At 44.7% G+C, this 21,944-nt stretch overlaps 1 protein-coding gene across 1 annotated transcript in view; it reads left to right on the top strand.

The window, feature by feature from the left end:
• The window catches only part of CA7 (carbonic anhydrase 7), a 171,918-nt gene that overhangs the window by 116,335 nt on the left and 33,639 nt on the right, over positions 1–21,944 (top strand). Inside the window, exon 6 of the mRNA XM_086947731.1 lies at positions 10,746–10,901. Within this exon, the coding sequence (XP_086803857.1) occupies positions 10,746–10,901 (156 nt within the window). The remainder of the gene's footprint in view (positions 1–10,745; positions 10,902–21,944) is intronic.

Raw genomic sequence — 21,944 nt, 5'->3', positions numbered from 1 at the left:
TGCCACCTTTATCAAGAATCAAATCAAGAAAGAAATAAAATAAACCAGCTAGGTTCCCGCGTACTCTATTGTAGAAAATGAATAATTTCCTCCCAGCCATGAACGTCTGGTCCACAGACCAGACTCTCATATTGGCACACAACGATAGAGTTAATATCGTACTTACTGGTCATCCTGACTCCTCATGGACACCAATTAAAGCTGTTTTTGATGCAGTAGCTCAATTATTTATCACTTGCAGGCTCCAGGAGCATATTTCCCTACCTTGAAAGAGCTGCATCGTCCCTCTCTACATTCCAGAATATGCTTTAATGACTATGCAGTGCTCTCCATTCTCCAGGTCTATGCTTTATAAATGCTCCGAATAACTTAAATTAAATATAGCTGCAGAAACACAGTCGGCGGAAGGGCAGTGGCAGCTGCGCCAACACGAAGATGGGGGAACGGGGGGAAGGACGGGGAACGGACGTGAAAATAATAATTATTTAAACTTACCTTTCGATGCTGCTTCCAACGTTTACAGTAGCCTCTGTGTTCTCCCAGCAGCCCCTGGGAAGGTACAGGATACCCAGCCAAAGGCACTGCTCTCATGCTATGACAGCAGCACCAGGATTGGTCTGAGTGGCCTGCTCTGCCACTCAGACACTGCCCTTGTAAGCTGTGGCTGTTCTCTAACCCAGCACAGCTGGGTTGGAGAAATCGAAGTGCGCATGTCTGTTTGGCCAGCTTAGAACGGTCGGCCCAACTTACATGCACACTTACTTGCCTGCCATGGCCATCCCCCACCCTGCACGCATGCCAGAGCCAGTCACAGAAAAATAAAATTATATTGTTTCATTGTCATCTTATTTTTCTGTGGCCGACTCTAACGAGTGGGGCGATACTCCTCTGCCATTACGCAGGAGCTGCCCCCGCGGAAGAGCCGATCAAATGCCGCTCTCACCATTTCCTAACCCTTTTGCCCAAAACGGTATAATTGGTAAATACATAGAACATAAACATGCCCAACATCCCTTTCCCAGCTGGCACTCACTGATACTGCTTAGCATTGCCTTACCCTTGAACCGGTTCTGAATGGAAGTATAGATCAGTGTGATGGGCGTCCGTAGGCTGTGATAAAATTAAAGCAACGTAGAGAGGCTTGGTGGGACCCTGAGCCTACCTCACCCCAGCAGATATTCGATATTATTTATACACGCCAATAAGTATCATACAATATAACTTTTATACCTGTGTTGTACAATACAGATATTATGAGTATTATACAATACATGTAAAATGTAAATATTATGCAATACATTTATGTTTATGATATTCCTATTACTATTAATTTTTTCCAGCAAAGTGTCCCAATGTCTCACGGTGTTGACTGCATACAAAACATAAAATACATTTTAAAAAAAACAAAGTGTGTCTCATGGTGCAAATGCTAATCAATGAAAGAGGTGGCATGCACACCGTATTTGGCCCAATTTTAACACTCCATTATTTAGCAAACTTTACTCGATGCGTGCGGAATTGGGCTGTGCTATGCCCTAGATGCACCATAAAATTAGTACAAACTTGGGGGAGCGCCCATTCGACCCTCCCTCCCTCCCAGACGCACTGCTGGTACAAATGCAGCATTCCATTCTGTTACCATGCTGTGCTCGTGTAAGACTTAGTCATTATGGTGTGGATAAGCAGCACAACATACAGTGCAAAGAAAGAGTTTAATCATTCGTGGCCCAGATATTAGAGCTGTCAAGAGATTTTGAGCAGGCTTAGATTGTATCAAAAGTTGACCTTAGAATGCAATGGTTAACATACCTTGCATATCGGGGGAACAAAGAAAACAAGCTTTCCCATGATAAAATAAAGAAAGCGTGTGTGTTTTAGGGTGCAGCAGCGGGGCTAAAATGTGAACACTGATTCAGAGGCCCTCTGCCCTCGTGGGACTTTGAACTTACACACCTTGAGGCTTCTGGAACCCAGCATTCCATGAAATCCGGCTGACGTGTACAAATGTAAATCCCGGAGAAGCCCTCGCCTCATTATTTTAACTCCGAGGTTTCCTTTTCTGATCTTTGTGAACTTTTAGGAGTCTCCTACTTCAGCGCCAGTGCTGTGTTGCATAGCCTGCTATGTCCTGTTGCTGCGAGAGATAGCATATAAAAGGCACATGCTGGTCATTTCCCTGCAGAACAAAGCCGACTAAATCTTGATTAAAGGTGACATCAACACGTGGGTGTGTAAAACCCGACATAAAACATGTGACAGACCTTGTTGGAAAGATGAAAGCCTTGGCCTTCAGCCAGTCTGTGGCCCAATCCACACAGCTGGTCACTTCTCGACCTAGTGTTGACACACAACATGTAACCCCAGATATAATTGGGCAAAAAGGACATAAAAAGACCTTTCACTGTGAAGCCATATGATTCTCAGCAGGGTAGGAACAAACCCCTGCCAGCCAGATAATTCAAACATATAAGTGACACATGGTTTGACAAAACCTTTAAGTGGGTTCAAACCCATGGAAAACCTGAAAAAATGAGTTCCTATAGAATTGCAGACAATCTATATATACAAGCTGTCCTTTATGCTGAAGAAAAATGGCTTGAAAGACAGCAGCAAATTAAACGTTGCATAGATGGCGAAGTAAACCAGGCACAGGAGCAGGGTTAGAGACTTTGATATCCCCGAGTCTCAAGCAACAGGAGGCAAGCCAACAATCCTCTGGAGATCACTTCAGTTGCAAGGCAGAGTTCAGCTCTCCTTAGCAGGGTCAGAGATCAGCATGGCAGCACAGCAGAAAAGCAAGCCTTCCAGGCCAGCAGTCCAGCAGAGAGTCAGTCCTTGTTGCAGCACGGCAGTTCTTCTGACAGAGTCCAGTTGTAGGTCCAGAAGTGTCCTGTCTTGGTAGGGTCAGGGGTCCAGAACTTATTCCGAGTTGTGTCTTTGAAGTCGGGATGACTTCAGAGCAGGTCCTTCAAGTGCATAGGTTCCCCTTTCTTTCCAGCTCTGGCTCCAGACCATCAGTAGAGGGTAATCATCCCTTTATGTGGAAAGCAGGAAACTGCTTATTCAGGTGTAAGTGTCAGATCCCCCCTCTCTTCCTGCCCAGGAAAAGCTATTGGGATGCAGATGAATGCTGATGTTTTCTCTGTCACACCCACCCTTCCTGTGTTTATTTCTTTCTAGAGGGAATGAACAAAGTGTAGCTGCTGTCACCCACCTCAGATGTGTGTTGAAGATATGCTGCAAATCACACCGAGCATAAGAGCAGAGAAATGTCCACTTTGTGGCATTTCTAAAACAGTAATGTTAAATCCAATCTTACCAGTAAAGAGGATTTATCATTGCCATTTCAGAGATATGAAACATGATGCAACTATTCCTTTCTAATCAGGAATTAAAGCTTAAACATGTATTAAGGAATTCCCAATGCTAACCTATGATAGAAGTGGGCCTCACAGTAGTGAAAAATAAATGTGGGTGTCTGTCGCTATCAGGACATGCAAAATCTAACAGAACATGTCCTACCTTTTAATTACACAGCGCCCTGCCCAATGGGCTACCTGGGGGCCTATCTTAGGGGTGACGTGTAATAAAAGGTGAGTTTTAAGCTTGGCAAGTAGTTTTTAACGCCAAGTCAAAGTGACAGTGTACTGCACACACAGGCCCTGTAATTGCAGGCCTAAGCAAGGTTTGAAAGGGCATTTTTGTGGGTGGCACAATCAGTGTTGCAGGCCCACTAGTAGCATTTAAATTACAGGCCCTGAGTATTTGGTATACCACTTTACAAGGGACTTACAAGTAAACTAAATATGTCAATTGTGTATACACCAATGTTTCCATGTTTTGGGGTGAAGCACATGCACTTTATCACTGATCAGCAGTCAGAAGAAAAAGAAGAAGGAGGACACTGAAGAGCCACAAGAAGAAGAGGACGTGTGACTGACCTGGTGGCAACCCTTGCTGCCTGTGTGTTCACTCTAACTCCTGCACCAAAGCCGACTCGCCCTGCAGCTGTACTCCAAGAACTAAGGATCCCTGCCTTTTACAAAGAACCAGGACCTCCCTTGGGTTGGTGGAACCAGTCTCCTGCATGACGCAGGCGAAGTCTAAAGCAGCAGCAAAGTGGTTGCCGCTGAGACCGTCGAGGTGGTTACCTACAGCAAAGTGGCAAGAGCACTCCAAGAGTGGTAGCTGGCTCTCAGAGACGTTCTGAGCCCCTACCTTACTCCCAACTACTCCAGCCTATGAGGTACCTTTCAACTCCATTTGCCACAGTCAAGGTTTATTGGTTAGCTGGTCCAGCCACCAACTCCTTTAGTTTTCACTCCAACATTAGGGAAATCCATAGCACCTGCGACTGATGATGGGAACGACCCCAATCCTGTGATTTATCATTTCCTGTTTGTTGGCGTCAACTGTGTGGCAGAAACCGTCTTGGCACAACTGCCGTTCATTGACGGACCGACCGAGGTGCATGTTTGGCACACTCGCCCCCAGTGATGGGCATTTCCATGTGTTCCTGCATCCAGCACCCCTTGGCAAGGTAATAGAGACCTGGCTGTGACAGTCAGGTCCTGGGACCCCAAAAACGTCTGCTCTGAAAGAGTAGAAACCAAATCCAACCCCAAGTGCATGTATGGACACGACTTGCAAAAGCTTGTGTGCTTTTACCCCTGAAGCGAAGGTCTTTGATTTTTGGTCCTTACCATCACCCGATTTCCCCCGTTGCATGCAATATTAAATTGTTTGATGGTGACACGGGTTACCTCTGTGTATTCTAGATTTACCATCACTGTGTATTCTAGATTGACCATCACTTAAGTATTTCTCCTCGCGACAGCAACAGTCTTTTCATTGATGGTTCAACTGTCACCTGATTTCCCCCATTGCTCCCATACTAAATTGTTTGACGGTGAACCAGGTTACTGCTGTGTATTCTAGATTGAACATCACAGTAAATACTTGACGATGTTTAAGCATTTTTGTACTGCAACGGTTTTCTACTGCATTTTTTTAATGCATTTGCCTCAGCATACTGATTTTGGTGCATTAAACATATATAAAGATACTCGTTATTTTCACAAATTGGTCTCTGATTTCAGTTCAGTTCAGTTCATAAGCTTTTATTCGATTTGTAAAACAAACCATACAAGCAGAGCAAACAAATACATATATTACATTAATTCCTATATTTTCATCATGGTACTAACTAAAGACCAAAATAAACTGATTTATTTTTGAGTGTGTGTCTTATTTATTGCCTCTGTGAGTACAACAAATGCTTAGCACTACTCCCTGCTAAGCCTAACTGCTCACTCACACTACCACAAAAGAGAACATTGGTATTATCTACTTTTGCCTCTGTAAACCAATCTGGGACCCACTGGACTCGCTGCACAGTCTACTTCTTTTTAGTGCACTATATATAGCGAGCCAGCTTCCTATAAACTTGAAATGGAAACTGCCCTAGTCCTCAAGTGATACAGCCTGCTTTATGCAACTGTCCAAAGAAAACTATCCTTCCTAGACCTCAGTGGCGTATTTAATAGGGTGGACCATCAGGTGCTACAAACCAGACCAGGTCCCTCATGTGACCCTGAAGCACTTACATGGGCCAGAGTCTTTTTGGAGGTAAGAAGTCTATACGTTTCTCAAGATATGCACTTGACTCTTCGTTCATCTTGTAGTTTGAAGGGGCGCACAGGATACCAAGTCTGGTCATTTACAAGATCTACACATCAGTACTTGCGACCCCTTCCACAACCACATGGATTCATTTTAGTCTCATGTAGAAAATACTCATTGCGAGTGGAAGATGACAGGTTTCTCTAATCAATTTAAGACTTTATTCAGATTTCTCCATGCCACTCAAGATGTTTGGTGTAAGTTGTTTTCAGCTAAGTGGAACAAAGATTGAAATTACTATTAGTTCCACTGAATCATAAAACCTAGAAACAATTTAATATCCCACTTCCTCAAACTGTGATAAGTTTAAAGGTCGTTTTGATCAGCGGCATATCTAAGGAATCATAAATCAGGCACATAGGTCACAATATCATTTTCAAATTAAATCCTTTAATCACTTTTCAAATTAGGGCTTTAACTTTTTCTCTGTTTTAACAATGCATTCATTATTGGTGAGGCTTTCTTTCTAGGAGTAGAGAAGTTCCAAAGTCTGACCTTCAAAAAGGTATATGGTACAGTAGTTGCCATTGCCATTGCTATTGCAATTAAATATATTATGTTTACTAGTTGGGCAAAAAGCTCAGTTTACTAAACTTTTGTTAGTCATGGTGAAAGCTCAATTTACAATGCTCAATTTACCAAACATTTGTTTGTCATTCAGAAAACCAACATGGATTTAACTATTTAATGATCAAATAGCTCCAACTTAAGCTTTTGTCAGATGTATTTCATTGAGATTGCACTTAGCCAGTTCTCCAATTTTATAACCTCTGACATTACAATCATCTTTCCTACATCCTAATCCTTCCTGACTGAGCTTCACTTATTCACATCTCACTAAATGGCCGCTCTGTCTCACAAAGATGGCTGCCAGAAATAACATAAAATAGCAGACATGTGGCACCATCTTGCCCTACATAACAGTTTTATCAAGTACCAAGTATAGACTACAGGACATTAAAAAGAGACAGCCCCTGCTTAAAGAAAAAAAAAATTGTAAATGTTTATGAACAAAACTTGAAAATAACAAGCATTGGCAAAGCCTTTAGGTCTCACCACACTGGCCTGTTGACTTTACTAATTGCCTTTGTCAGTGCTATATACCGTCAGAATGCTGTTCAGCATCATCAAAATACATTTATTAAAAAACACAAGACACAATGGCACTTCTGCCATTCTACTGACGTATGCATGTGCGGAACTGCCGCATACTGTGTGTGGGGGAGGGGCAAAGGAGGGAGAGAGCGTCATAGAAGGGCAGGGGCAAGAGAGAACAACAGGACGCACTAGGTGGGGAAGAGAGAAGCACACAGACAAGAAAAAGTGAGGGGGTAGAGAAACACAGGGAGCGAGGGGGAGTGAAGAAAACAAGGGAGTCAGCTTGAAAACACATGCACTAATGGCAGGCACCACCCCACCTAGGGGGCGTAGAGCCTTTAGTGGCAGCAAGGGGCAGGAACAGGTTAAAAGCTTTTCCGAGTAAAGTGACCCGGAAGAGTATAGAGCAGGCACCTCGGGGGAAACTCGGAAGTACGTCCTGCTTGGGCACCAGAAATTGCTCCTAGCTGGTGAGGGGTTTAAAAGGCCAGGGGAGACAAACAACGCCATCTAACCTATACATCGACTTTACCTAAACAGCGACTAAAAAATTCAAAATAAAGGTAGAGTAATGATGCTACTGCCTCGCTAGACAGACGAAAACAAGACACAGACGACGCCCTCTTTGTCCTCTCGCCATCGGAAGAACAGAACGTGGTCTCAGCGTCGTGGCAGTTACTGCGGGGAACCCGCGGTGGACCGGTGTCCGGCGCACAAATGGATCTTCCCAGGTGGGAGGGCCTCATAAGGCGTATTGATGATGGTTTAGGCGGTAAATAAAGGTTTTTGGGGGTTCGGGTGGGCAAACGTCATTTAAGCGCTGTGGTTGGCTTCGTTGCACGGGCCGCTGCTCCGACGCTCGCTGCGGTGGAAACGCGCGGGATCAGTTGCCTTTCAGAGCGAGCGCAATGCGCGAGTCAATCGCTCCACTTGGCGAGTCTGGTGCACGATTAAGGCGCTTAGGAAGATGTCGCGCTACACGCGAGTCAAACAAAGCAAACAAGAGAGAGCAGAACTGGGGGAGAAAAGCAGACAACCAAGAGAGAACAACAGGGAGCGGGAGTGGGAAGAGAGAATCAGACATGGGAAGCAGCTGGAAAACACCTGCATTCTCGTGGAGTGCTTAAACAAAAAGAAAACATTAGTTTCCTGCAAGACAGCAGCAGATGGGCAGAAGTAAAGGCGAAATACTCCAGCGGAGGAACAAACCCAATATGGACAAGACAAGCCACTGAAGAAGAAGCAAGCAATGGAGAGTGAAAATAAAGCCAACCCAACCATTGGTAAGCAATGGGCAGGACTTGACCTCACTGTAAGATCTTGGTAAATTGATAATAAGTCCATTGCAACCAGACAGCTTGCTCTGTCTGGCAGGCTCGAACTTAAAAGGCAAGCTACACAACATTAGATATCTATTGAACATTGCACTACATGAAACTAGAGTTAATGACCTGAAAATGGTTACAGTAGCCATGCTGATGGGATTGACACAGAACACTTGCCAGCCCTATGGAAATTGTAGGGAAGTGAAAGAGTTAAGCTTGTTGCAATGTTTGCAAAGGAATTCAATCAACCTCCCCTTGTTAGATGTTAAAGGGATCTGTGAGAGGATAACTTAAAAAGAAGAACGGGCAGGTGGGATTGTCCGGCGGCCCTTTAAGGACAAATAACAAAATGGCCAATGGTTTGTACCACAAGTCCAGTGAGGAAAGACTTAACATCTGAATGTGTGTTGTTGAGAGGAGGAGCATATTGGGAGGTAATAATGGAGGCATTAGTATTTCTCAATGATTGACCACAGAATGAGAGTTTAAACATTTTCAAAGAATAGGTGTGATTCTTGAACCAGAAGTCTTGATAGGTCCCTCATGAGTAACACAAGGACATATTATAGCCTTATAGCCCGCCGTAGAGGGCTATACCGGCTATTAAAGGCCCTCTCCAGCGTTAAAGGCCCTGAGCCGAAGCCAGAGCTGTGAGCAAAGAAACATTGGAATGTTGGAGCTCCAGGCTTATACTAGCCATTATAAGCCCAGAGCACTCCATTGTTTTCAATGGAGCTCCCAACATTCCAATGTTCTAATTCCTTATAGTAAACGTGTTGAAAGCATGCACCTGATTGTCAGCAGTGATGAAGGTAAATCAACTGGCAAAGTAAATGGTAACTGGAAGGCACTGAAGCGTCCTTTGCGTGAATCCATTCTTCTGGATCCCACGATCGAAGAGGGCGGGTTGAGGATTGTCTCCTCCTTCTGATGAGTTCCAGCTTCCCATTGGCTGATATGTATTGGTCAGCACTATCTTTATGTTTGTAAAACGCCCTACAAAGTTATCGCAAATGTCAACCGTCAGGTTTACAAACACCAAAATAAATAAATGAGCAAGTGGTAACATCAAAGCATGACAACTATGTGAATCTTTAGTTATGCAGCAGGCTGTGAAATGAGTAGTGCTTAATTTGACCCGGTGCTGGGCACGGACATTCAATATTTGGGCACTGGTACTTATTTCGTGTTAAATTTATTTAACCCAGAGCAGGACAGAGAAATACAAGAAAGGGGAAAAGAATGAAGAAGAGAGAGATGAGAGAACAGTGACAAAGACAGACAGTAGTGAAGAAAATGAACCTGAAATGAGATTAAAAGACAGCAATTGTTTAGCAGTAGAAGAGAGAGGAATGAGGTGGAGCTAAGACTAGAAGCGATGGCGTTCAGGAGCAACAGCGGCAGGCTCCTGAGAAAATCCTACATTTACATTTTTTGTATTTTATTTTTTTTTACAAATTAGACAATTGAAACAGTCCATGTGGGTGGGACCAGAAGGCCTTCGTTTACAGCTTATTCTATTGGTCAATTTCCCAACTGCACTAACTTGCAAACTATAGATGTTGTCACTTAATAAAACCTGTAATTACCATGTGAACTATGAGCAGTAGTGCATATGTGAGGCCTATGCAGAATATCCTCATTGTATACATATGTCGGGGGAAGAAGATGCAGATAGGGAAGAGCTCGGTTGCAAAGCAGGCCTCAGGTCTCCCCTACGTAAAAAAATAAAACAACATGCCCTTAAATAGACAAGGAGCGAACAAAACAGAAGAAATATTAATTGTAAGCAAAAATGCAGTTAATAAAGGCTTTTAAAGGTTCATGCCTAAAGAGAAAGGTTGTGTGATGAACAGCAGGAATATTTTAAAATTTACATCAAGGAGCTACACACATTGCAGTACTGTAATTGTAAATTGTATTGATAATGTGCTTTTTACCCCTGGCGAGGTGTTGAAGCGCTTTGCAGTGAGTAGCACGCTACTAAAGAACCAGGGGCGGCCGTAGGCATGTGCAAGTTGTGCACCTGCACAGGGCCACCAAATCCCAGGGGCCACCACGCCAATATATATTCTTAATATAATAATCCTCTGAAGATGGATACATATTTGTGTGGCGGCCCCTGGCAGGGATTTGGTGGCCTCTGGCTTTGTTCCACTTCCAAACACCCCTCCCCCCCTCCCCTCCCCCCTCTTCACTGGCCTTCGCGCTCCGCCCCACCCGGACCCCCTCTTCCGGGGGGGTCCGGGTGGGGCCACATGAGCCTAGAGCCGCCCCTGAAAGAACCCTAGGTAAGAGTTAAATAGTAGATTATTATAAGGGTTTTTTTCTTTTGCGTTAGTTGTGCTAAATGTGTACTCTTGATTTCTTGTGTGTTTAGTAGAGTTTGGAGTAGGATTCTGGAGGGAATGTTAACTGTGTTTACCACGCCTACTCGAAGCAAGAGTAATGGCTTTCCATTGAAACCTTGAGAAAAAACTCCCTCAATTGTGTTTGAGTGTCTTTGTGTAACAACTCTTTGTGTGACAAGGTCTCAAGGAAGGTGTTATCTGACATTCTGAAGTATATGCCAGGGAGGGGTTGCTGACTAATATTTGCTTTCCAAGATTTCATGAAGCAAAGAAATGTGATGTTTTTCAGGGGACCCAAGCACAGTTTGATGGCTTCAACCCCAGATGCTTGCTGCCCTCTAGCCTGGATTACTGGACCTACCTGGGATCCTTGACAACGCCGCCGCTGAATGAAAGCGTCATATGGATTGTACTGAAGGAACCTATCAGGATCTCAGAAAAACAGGTATAGCTGGCTAACCCCAAAGGATGGGGTGTGGGAGGGGTGCAAGGGTCCAGGAAGAATATATGACGTTACAACACATTCTACTACAACGCATGCTTTTAAAGCACAATCATTACATCGCAGCTACCATTACATCGCATGATTTTACAACGCATGCCATCATAGCGCCTTTTTAATAACTACCATTGCAACGCATTCCATTACAATACATATCATTACAATGCATAATACTTTTAGGGCAACAGTAGGGTTAGTGTTGGATAATGTAGGGATAAAAATTACTAAGTGTTGGATAGTGTAGGGGTGAAAATTACTATTCCCATTCCAGTGAGTGCAACAGTAGGGAAAGTGTTGGATACTGTAGGGGTAAAAATATGTATTCCCATGTACCCCAAACCCCATACCCAACCTAAAAGTAATAAAAATCTCTATTACTTACCTTATAATGCGTTGTAATGGCCTGTGTTGTAATGGCATGCATTGTAATGGCATGCGATGTAAAGGCAGTTGTGTTGTAACAGTTGCGTTGTAAAGGTAGGTCGTTGTAATGACTGTGTTGTAATGGATGTTTCCCTCCAGGAAGGACTGAAGATGAACCAATCAAATGTTGACTCTAATATCTGCTGATGAAAGTGAGGGGTTTCTTGAAATTGGCACTCCAGTGACTTTTTGAACATATGCATATCAAAATATAATTTTTCAGTTCTGGGTTATGTGTCTCAAAGCAGATAGTGCTAAACATAACCGAGCTCAATCGACTGTGTGCCACAGTGATTTGGTCTGTAGGGGAACACTTCATGAAATGCCTTTGCCCCAGATGGGCCCTTAGGTTGGGGCAAGAGTTCATCAGATACTCTATTATGATATGTACTCCGATCTGTGACCTTCCAACCTTTTAAAGATGTGAATCCATCTGAGAGGCTTTCATTTTCACTATGTGCTTCTCCATCTTTGACTGTGCACAATTCCTGACAAACATGACAGGATGACAACTGAAACCAGTCTACAAAGTGCCAAAAGGACACATTGGGCAATCACATAAACTACTTAACATTTGCCAAATTCCATTCAAATATTGCATTTTAAGATCAGCGCGAAAATAAGGTTTGCAGAGCACTGCCTAGCTAGTATTTTCTAGATATTCTAAAAGTCTTCCAGCCTTGCAGAATAAACTCTGCAATGCACCTATATACCCCTGCAAAGCACTTCCTAAGGTTACTTCTGGTTTCTAAAAGAGCTAAATAGAGAGAATATGCAAATCAATAAAAATTAAACATGATCTTGCTAATCAATCAATCATGACATTTGTATAGCCCGCTACTCACCAGGAAGGGTCTCAAGGCGCTGGGGGAAGGGAAACGTTACCGCACGAATAGCCAGGTCTTGAGTTGCTTCCTGAAGGAAAGATGGTCCTGGGTCAGCCGAAGGTGGATGGGGAGGGAGTTCCAAGTCTTGGCTGCCAGGTAGGAGAAGGATCTTTCTCCGGCGGTGGCTCTGCGGATGCGTGGTAGGGCGGCGAGGGCGAGGCTGGTCGATCGTAGCTGGCGGGTGGGCGTGTAGAAGGTCAGGCGGTTGTTGAGGTACTTGGGGCTCAGGTCGTGGAGAGCCTTGTGTGCGTGGGCGAGGAGCCTGAACGTGATCCTCTTGCTGACGGGGAGCCAGTGCAGGTCTCTCAGGTGGCCGGAGATGTGGCTGTGCCGGGGGGTGTCCAGGACGAGTCGTGCGGAGGCGTTCTGGATACGTTGGAGTCGTTTCTGCAGTTTGGCTGTGGTTCCAGCGTAGAGGGTGTTTCCGTAGTCCAGTCGGCTGGTGACAAGTGCCTGGGTGACCGTCTTCCTGGTCTCGGTGGGGATCCAACGGAAGATCTTACGGAGCATACGCAGGGTGTTGAAGCACGATGAGGAGACGGCGTTGACTTGTCTGGTCATTGAGAGGGAGGAGTCCAGGATGAAGCCCAGGTTGCGTGCGTGGTCCGTTGGCTTGGAAGTGGAGCCCAGGGCAGGGGGCCACCAGGAGTCGTCCCAGTCGCTGGGCGATGATCCCAGGATGAGGACTTCCGTCTTGTCTGAGTTCAGTTTCAGGCAGCTGTTCTTCATCCACTCGGCGACGTCTTTCATCCCTTCTTGCAGGCTGGTTCTGGCGGTGGCGAGGTCGTTGGTGAGGGAGAGGATCAGCTGGGTGTCGTCGGCGTAGGAGATAATGTTGAGGTTGTGTTGTCGTGCAATGGCTGCGAGGGAGCTCATGTAGACGTTGAAGAGGGTTGGGCTGAGTGATGATCCTTGTGGTACGCCGCAGATGACTTCGGTGGCCTCGGATCTGAACGGGGGGAGGCAGACTCTCTGGGTTCTTCCAGCGAGGAATGAGATGATCCACTCCAGTGCCTTCTCTTGGATTCCGATGTTGCTGAGGCGCTGTATTAGGGTGCGGTGGCAGACAGTGTCGAATGCTGCCGAGAGGTCCAGAAGGATGAGGGCTGCTGTTTCCCCGTTGTCGAGCTGGTGTCATCGGTGGCTGCGATCAGGGCGGTCTCGGTGCAGTGGTTGGCTTGGAAACCGGACTGCGAGGGGTCGAGGGATCCGTTCTTCTCGAGGAAGGCGGCAAGCTGTCTGTTGTTGACGGTCTTCTCGATGACTTTGGCAGGAAAAGGAAGGAGCGAGATGGGGCGGAAGTTCATGAGGTCGGTGGGGTCCGCTGTTGGTTTCTTCAAGAGTGCGCTGAGCTCAGCGTGCTTCCAGCTCTCCGGGAAGGTGGCGGTGTGGAAGGAGGTGTTGATGATGTCCCGCAGATGGGGTGCGATGATGGAGTCGGCCTTGTTGAAGACGTGGTGGGGGCACGGGTCGGTTGGTGATCCGGAGTGGATGGTGTTCATCGTGCGGGTGGTGTCTTCGGTGCTGACCGGGGTCCAGTTGCAGAGGGTGGTGGTAGGGGGTGTTGGTGACGGGTGGGTGCGTGGTTGGTGCGCCGAAGCTGTTGTGTATGTCGGTGATCTTGCGGTGGAAGAACGAGGCGAGAGAGTCGCAGAGGTCTTGTGAGGTGGTGATGTTGTTTTTTTCCGGCGCTGGGGTTGGAGAGCTCTTTGACGATGCTGAAGAGTTCCTTGCTGTCATGGGCGTTGTTGTCCAGTCGTTCTTTGAATGCTGTCTTCTTGGTGGTGCGGATCAGCTGGTGGTGCTTGCGGGTGGCGTGCTTGAGGGCGGTCATGTTGTTTGTGGTCTGGTCGTGGCACCAGGCTTTCTCGAGGGTGCAGCAGTTCTTCTTGGAATGCTTAAGTTCGTCAACAAATGTTGAACTGGTAAGGATAGTAATAAAAACTTGAATATACATCTGTTTACCTTCACCCATTTCTTAAGGCAAGCAGCTGGTGCCCCTCCTGGCTGCAAGGCCTTTTGGTATTTTGTAAACTTTTTTTACTTATTTGATATAGTGCAGACATAGCTCCAAGGGAAAGCAAAGAACTTTAGAGAGGATGTGCCTGATTCAGAAGAACAATTTAAGTTATAATCCAATATTTAAGGCAACAAATTGCAGTATATACCCCTGGCAGATACCCGCTAAAGCATTTGCTACTGTGATAATTGTAGGCCACAACTGTGTACAAATTATGTCGGAGCACGTCCCACCCCACTCAAGGAGGGTATAACAGGAGGATCAAGATGTGGTTTGCCAAGTGAGTGTGTGAAAGCCCACAATGTCATTTGTGTGCATTCACAAACTTATCTCCAACCCTTCCACCCCACCTGGAAATGATTGAATATCAAATCCAGTAAATGCTGGTGTAATTCTCTTTCCCTTGTGAGAATGGAAATGGAATACCCTCAGACTTCGTGTTTGTAGAAGGGAATGGGTTTTTCCACAGTGGGAATTGTTTTTCCTTGCAGGCAAAAAAAAACAGAAAAGGAAGAAAATGTGAAATTGCACAGTGGGGCTCCCTTTCCACAAAGGGGAATTGTACTGTACAATTCCACAATGGAGAAAAGGCTGCTTTTAAAATGGGCACCTGGAAACATCCATCGGGCGCAGGCTTCTAGTTATGCTACTTTCAATATCTGTGAATGGCAAAAAGTAATACATCTCCACCAGTTTGTAACATTAACTACTGTAACTGTTGCAGATGTAGTACGTTTTTGGTGTACTGGTCCCAATTTCTTACAGAGTGAACTTCTCATCATGGGGTGATTTACGTGGAACTGTGTAGGGTTGGACATGAGACCAAATTACATAAACCAAGGGTGAAATGGCATGAGTGTTTAATTGGACAAGCATATTGCTCATCTGTTATATTATACCCATATGTATGTAATATATAGTCTATTTTTAAAGGTTTTTTTTATATACTGGTACTGCGTTGGTACTGTAGTACCATACTGTAACTTTGCTGTGTCTCCCTAGTTCCAATGGCTGGAACTGCGGTTTTTGCAACTAAAATGCTTTTTTTTTTTTATTGATCTAAGGCAGGGGCCCCTTGCCCCGCCCCCCCCCCCGCACATGGCTCCCCCTAAAGGGCCCAGGGGTCAGAATGTACTCACTTTGATCCTTTATGGGCCCTTTCCTTTTTATTTTCAATACACAGGGACCAAGTTCCTGAGTACTGTGATGGTGGATGCAACATTTTCTCAGATGTTGCGGCCAGCCAATGAGATCCGTCCAATATTGCAGCACCACAATGACCTACAGGAGAAAAACTCCTATGGTCAGTCATAAGCGGCAATTTTGTAATGGCTTGGTACTGTAAGAGTACCGCAGGAGGACAGCAGTACTCCTCTGTTATCAAACAGCCGGAAATCTCTAACTTTTTCTTAGGGATAACCCCTTCATGCCCAACCAAACTTCTCTTTAAATACTAATTTCTAAGGAATGACTGAACGGATTTACACCAAATCACAAAAAGCACACTTTCTGAGTAAAGTTCAAACTTTGTGACAACTTTAGTGAAATTCTGTCCTTCTGCTTTTCTGTATCACAGAGTAAACTTTCCTATGAGATTCAAAATGGTAAAACACACTTTTGGAACCCTCCTCCCTTTTTCTTGGCCCTTGCTTGACAGATCAGCGTGAAACTTTCCATGAAGGAGCCAAAGTAGATGAACTTTTGTTTTGTGAAGTTTCGTTCAGATTTATCATCGGCGCCAAAGTTATTATAGAAACAAAAAATGTCTTACCAGAAATCTAGATCAATTATTGCTGCACTGCCGCTGGCCAATGTATAGTTAGTTTGAGTGGTGCTGTGTACTTCCACGCACAGAGAGTTATGATTCTGTGGATTTTCACAGTTTTCCTATCACTTGCACTTAGTGTTGCAACGAGAAATTGAAATAAATCTGTTTAATAAAATTCGCAATAGTTCGGCTGCCAAAGCATACTGCAGGCGCAGCAAATTCATTTGACTAGGTGTAAGACTGCGAAGTTTGCATCAAGAGCCCAAAACATTTCTTGTGAGCCATGAGAAGTGTTTCCGTCCCTCCGCCTCTGTCGATGCTAAGAAGCCACACTTCCCGAATCTAGGTTTTATCTTGTTTTATTTCTATAAGTTTTTTTTTTTTTATCTTTTTGGAAGCGGGTTGATTTTTCTGTGGAGAAAAAAGCAACAAAAAATGTGTTCTTCCACATTTAGCTGCCCTACAATATTGTTTGGATTATGTCTGTTTCTTTACGTGCTTACGTGATTATGCCTGGTGCTTCCCTGTCCTGCTAACTATGTGCAAAACCATCGACAACATACATTGTGGTGTTTCTACTGAGGTCTGTTGTTTCTTTTATTAGCACAAGATTGTTTTTGTTGGTGAACCTTCAAAATCTGAGCCCATGATTTCTTAGGCTTATTCGGTTGGATAGATCCTAGTGTGTTTTGCATAGTTGTATGGTGTGTAGACGGTTGCTCTATAAATAAATATAGCATAACATACCATATCATGACCCCTCTCAAAACCAAGTGTGGGGGTACCATTGCATGCTCACCCCTGCAAACACTGCACCAATGCCGGGCATCACACAAATTAATATTTCCCCGCTTCCCTCACAGCCAGCAACCCCAGCTACCATCTTAAGTTTCACGCCTCGCCGTTTATTGAGTATTAGGTGTACTTTCTTGTCATGCCTGGCAATGTCATAGTGGTATCAGAAGAAATCCCTCAGAGACACAAAGAAGGGCTGAAAGTAGTTTCCTAGCTGGAACCGGTAAATGCCGCAGGTAATGCGGGTGGCCATCTTGTCATGTCTTCTCGCTTCATAGAGCTCAACAAAACTACTGTTTAGTCCCATTTTGTTGATAAAATCTTCCCCTGAACATTTCTAAAACTGTAATTGAAACTGAGCTGATAGAATATTTTTTAAAAACATTTATTTTTTATGTTTAAAATGATTTTTTTGCACTTTGAAAATAACACTAACATTTACCAGAGTGCAATAATTTGAATTATAGCAGATGGGGTGCACCTGCTGGGTTTGTTTTAGTCTAGGCTGTTTTACATTTTCGTTTCAAGATGGCTGCAGCGACAGAAGAGCTAGAGGCAGCAAGAAGGGCTGTGCCGTATCTGTTTGTCTTCTATTTCCATTCCCACCTCCTTGTTGTGCGTGTTCAACGAGTCTGAGCTACCTCTCCCTCAAACACACAGGCATGCCGCATGTGTGGTGAGGGCGCATGCTTTGTTTGTAATTAAATCTTCCACACACATTTCATAATTGTAATTCTAAGCAGTACAGGCATGGATATATCAAAGACACCAGTTCAACAACTTCAAGCTAGTTGTTGTCCAATGGCATCTGGCAAAGAACTCTTTACAGTGATTTTTTCCAAATTACCCACGCTTTGTGGGGCTCATAAAGTGAGGAGGCAGTACATGGTGATGCTGTCGCGAGCCTCATATGTGCAGTGAAGTGAGTGACTTGGTAACTGCAAGAAGACAGTGATGTGCAGTCAGCCAGGTAAGCGGTACAGGCATTATGCGGTGCCCTACTGAGCACATAATAAAACAAATGATCGTAGAGGAAAGGGAGATGGGTGCCCTGGAGTGATCAGAATGCCTGCCTAGCAACTGTACGTTGAGGGGGAAGGCGTACACGGATAATACTGCAGCCGCACCATGATGGGATCAGACTAGGTAACAATGTTAATTGCAAAGACAGTCTCCTAATAATTCTAAATGCAAGGGATCCAGGAGTGAATTGGGTACCATCCATGATCTCTGCTGCTACCATGGTGACAATTAAACAAGCAGTGCAGCCATCATAAACACCCCCCAAACAGCACCATGACACACTTTGTAGCATCCATAATGGAACGCCATTTGAGTATATTTCTTCTGCTCTCTGCGTTCACGCCTAAGCAAACTACATTCTTTAGTGATGGTAAACCATCTGCTAAAATCTGCACGTGCTTTAAACTGGTGTGTGACTTCTGATCCCACCCCATTCAAAAAATAAAAAATGTGTTAGTTAAAAGTCTCTTCAGTGTTGGAAAAACGTATGAAACTGATTACGAGTTTGTAGATCTGTTATCCAATTCCTGGTCCTCATTGTCTAACTGAATTGGATTCCTCATTGGATAACTGGATTGGATTCCCTATGTCCGACCCCTCTCGCTACGAAGCACGATCCTTCGGGGGACCAAGTATTTGAACCCAAAGTGTAGTGGTAGGAGATAAAGAGTTTTGAGAAGAAAATGGGCCCAGTGGCACTACAACACGATGGATTTGGGCCCAGATCTTTGGACTGGGGTGAGTCTGTGACATTGATCCACATTCGGTCCATCACCTGTTGTGTTTGCATATTCCGCCCTAAGTGCGCTGGGGATGCCCAGACGTGGGTCCCAGGCACTCCACACAACTGGAGTCAAGCTAGCCGGGCTGATGAGATGTGTTACCTCGAAACCGGTCCGGTCCTCGGATGCTTGATTCCGTTCTGGGAAGGACATGGCTTTTGTAGTTCCGACTGGACTGTTCCCATGGGGCACAGGGTCAGAGCTGATTTGCATATCGCCTTTGTCTAACCCAGGGTGGTGTGGAGTGCAAAAAATGATGGAATTGGGCCCAGATCTTTGGACTGGGGTGAGTGTGTGACATTGATCCACATTCGGTCCATCACCTGTTGTGTTTGCATATTCCGCCCTAAGTGCACTGGGGATGCCCAGACGTGGGTCCCAGGCACTCCACACCACTGGAGTCAAGCTAGCCGGGCTGATGAGAGGTGTTACCTCGAAACCGGTCCGGTCCTCGGATGCTTGATTCCGTTCTGGGAAGGACATGGCTTTTGTAGTTCGGACTGGACTGTTCCCATGGGGCACAGGGTCAGAGCTGATTTGCATATCGCCTTTGTCCAAAAAAACTATGGATTTGGGCCCAGATCTTTGGACTTGGGTGAGTGTGTGACATTGATCCACATTCGGTCCATCACCTGTTGTGTTTGCATATTCCGCCCTAAGTGCGCTGGGATGCCCAGACGTGGGTCCCAGGCACTCCACACCACTGGAGTCAAGCTAGCCGGGCTGATGAGAGGTGTTACCTCGAAACCGGTCCGGTCCTCGGATGCTTGATTCCGTTCTGGGAAGGACATGGCTTTTGTAGTTCGGACTGGACTGTTCCCATGGGGCACAGGGTCAGAGCTGATTTGCATATCGCCTTTGTCTAACCCAGGGTGGTGTGGAGTGCAAAAAAACGATGGATTTGGGCCCAGATCTTTGGACTGGGGTGAGTGTGTGACATTGATCCACATTCGGTCCATCACCTGTTGTGTTTGCATGTGTGGTGAGGGCGCATGCTTTGTTTGTAATTAAATCTTCCCCACACTTTTCATAATTGTAATTCTAAGCAGTACAGGCAAGGACCTATCAAAGACACCAGTTCAACAACTTCAAGCTAGTTGTTGTCCAATGGCATGTGGCTAAGAACTCTTTACAGTGATTTTTTCCAAATTACCCATGCTTTGTGGGGCTCATAAAGTGAGGATGCAGTACATGGTGATGCTGTCGCGAGCCTCATATGTGCAGTGAAGTGAGTGACTTGGTAACTGCAAGAAGACAGTGATGTGCAGTCAGCCAGGTAAGCGGTACAGGCATTATGCGGTGCCCTACTGAGCACATAATAAAACAAATGATCATAGAGGAAAGGGAGATGGGTGCCCTGGAGTGATCAGAATGCCTGCCTAGCAACTGTACGTTGAGGGGGGGAGGCGTACACGGATAATGCTGCAGCCGCACCATGATGGGATCAGACTAGGTAACAATGTTAATTGCAAAGACAGTCTCCTAATAATTCTAAATGCAAGGGATCCAGGAGAGAATTGGGTACCATCCATGATCTCTGCTGCTACCATGGTGACAATTAAACATGCAGTGCAGCCATCATAAACACCCCCCAAACAGCACCATGACACACTTTGTAGCATCCATAATGGAACGCCATTTGAGTATATTTCTTCTGCTCTCTGCGTTCACGCCTAAGCAAACTACATTTTTTAGTGATGGTAAACCATCTGCTACAATCTGCACGTGCTTTAAACTGGTGTGTGACTTCTGATCCCACCCCATTCAAAAAATAAAAAATGTGTTAGTTAAAAGTCTCTTCCGTGTTGGAAAAACGTATGAAACTGATTACGAGTTTGTAGATCTGTTATCCAATTCCTGGTCCTCATTGTCTAACTGAATTGGATTCCTCATTGGATAACTGGATTGGATCCCCTATGTCCGACCCCTCTCGCCACGAAGCACGATCCTTCGGGGGACCAAGTATATGAACCCAAAGTGTAGTGGTAGGAGATAAAGAGTTTTGAGAAGAAAATGGGCCCAGTGGCACTACAACAGTGTGTAACCCCTGACCCGCCCCATTGCATAGAAGAAAAAGCATTTGCAATGCAATAGGTCTCGCATTAGGAAAGTTTGAGCTATTGGTATTGTAAATGACAAAGTTTTATTTATGTGTTGGTTTGGAAAATAGTGAATTGAATAGCTTTGTCATTTACAATGCCAATAGTTTTAACTTTCGCAAATGGGACACCTATAGCATTTGTAATGCAATATGTGTTGTATTTACGTGACTTAGATGTATTGATATTACAAATAAAAATGGCTTTTATTTTTTTAATAATTAATACTTAAGCTATTGTAATTTATAATGGCAATAGCTTTTGTAAATAACTTTTGTGAAGATTATGTTCATTGTATTTTATTGTGATGAAAATCCAAGAACAGAAGTGAACTATTAACATATTTTTGTGACATTTGTAATGAAGCTTGAAACATTGAGAGAACATATTTGAACCAGTTGTTGAATGGTTGCAAAGATTGATGCTGTGGTGGCGCGGAGTGATGTTGTGGTGGCGACAAGTGATGCTGTTGCGTTCAGTGATGCTGTGGTAGCGCATAGTGATGTTGTGGTACCCCTGAGTGATGCTCTGGTGGTGCTGAGTGATGCTGTGGTGATGCGATAGATAGAGTGAGTGCGATAGATAGATAGATAGAGTGAGGGCGATAGATAGATAGAGTGAGGGCGATAGGTAGAGTGAGGGCGATAGGTAGAGTGAGGGCGATAGATAGATAGATAGAGTGAGGGTGATAGAGAGATAGACAGATAGAAGGGTGATAGATAGATAGACAGATAGATAAAGTGTATTTATGTTGCATTGAGTAGAGTGTAAGTATGAGGCATGTAATTATATGGCACTGAGTGGTAATATGGGGAGTGTATATTGTATTCAGTAGAGTGTAATTGTGTGCAGTGTAATTATGTGGCACTGAGTGGTATTTGGAGTGTATGTTGCATTCAGTAGAGTGTAATTATGTGGTGTGTAATTATGTGGCACTGAGTGGTATTGTGTGGAGTTTGTGTTGCATTCAGTAGAGTGTAATTATGTGGTGTGTAATAACTATGTGATTAAGGAACAGTGAGCAACCAAAAATACCCTTGAGGGCTTGGGTGAGTAAGTAAAAAGGTTATAGGTGCCTTCAAGGGGATTTGTTTAACAAAATATAATTAAACGTGATTCAACTAACTCTTTAGGACAGGTCAATGGTCCTTATTCTTGAAAGGACCATTGACTTGTCCTAAAGAGTTAT

This window comes from Lissotriton vulgaris, chromosome 12 (assembly GCF_964263255.1).
Source record: "Lissotriton vulgaris chromosome 12, aLisVul1.2, whole genome shotgun sequence".
In the NCBI taxonomy this organism is placed as follows: Eukaryota; Metazoa; Chordata; class Amphibia; order Caudata; family Salamandridae; genus Lissotriton; species Lissotriton vulgaris.
Note: the sequence above shows the minus strand (reverse complement) of the source record. Positions and strands in the feature narration are given on the sequence as shown.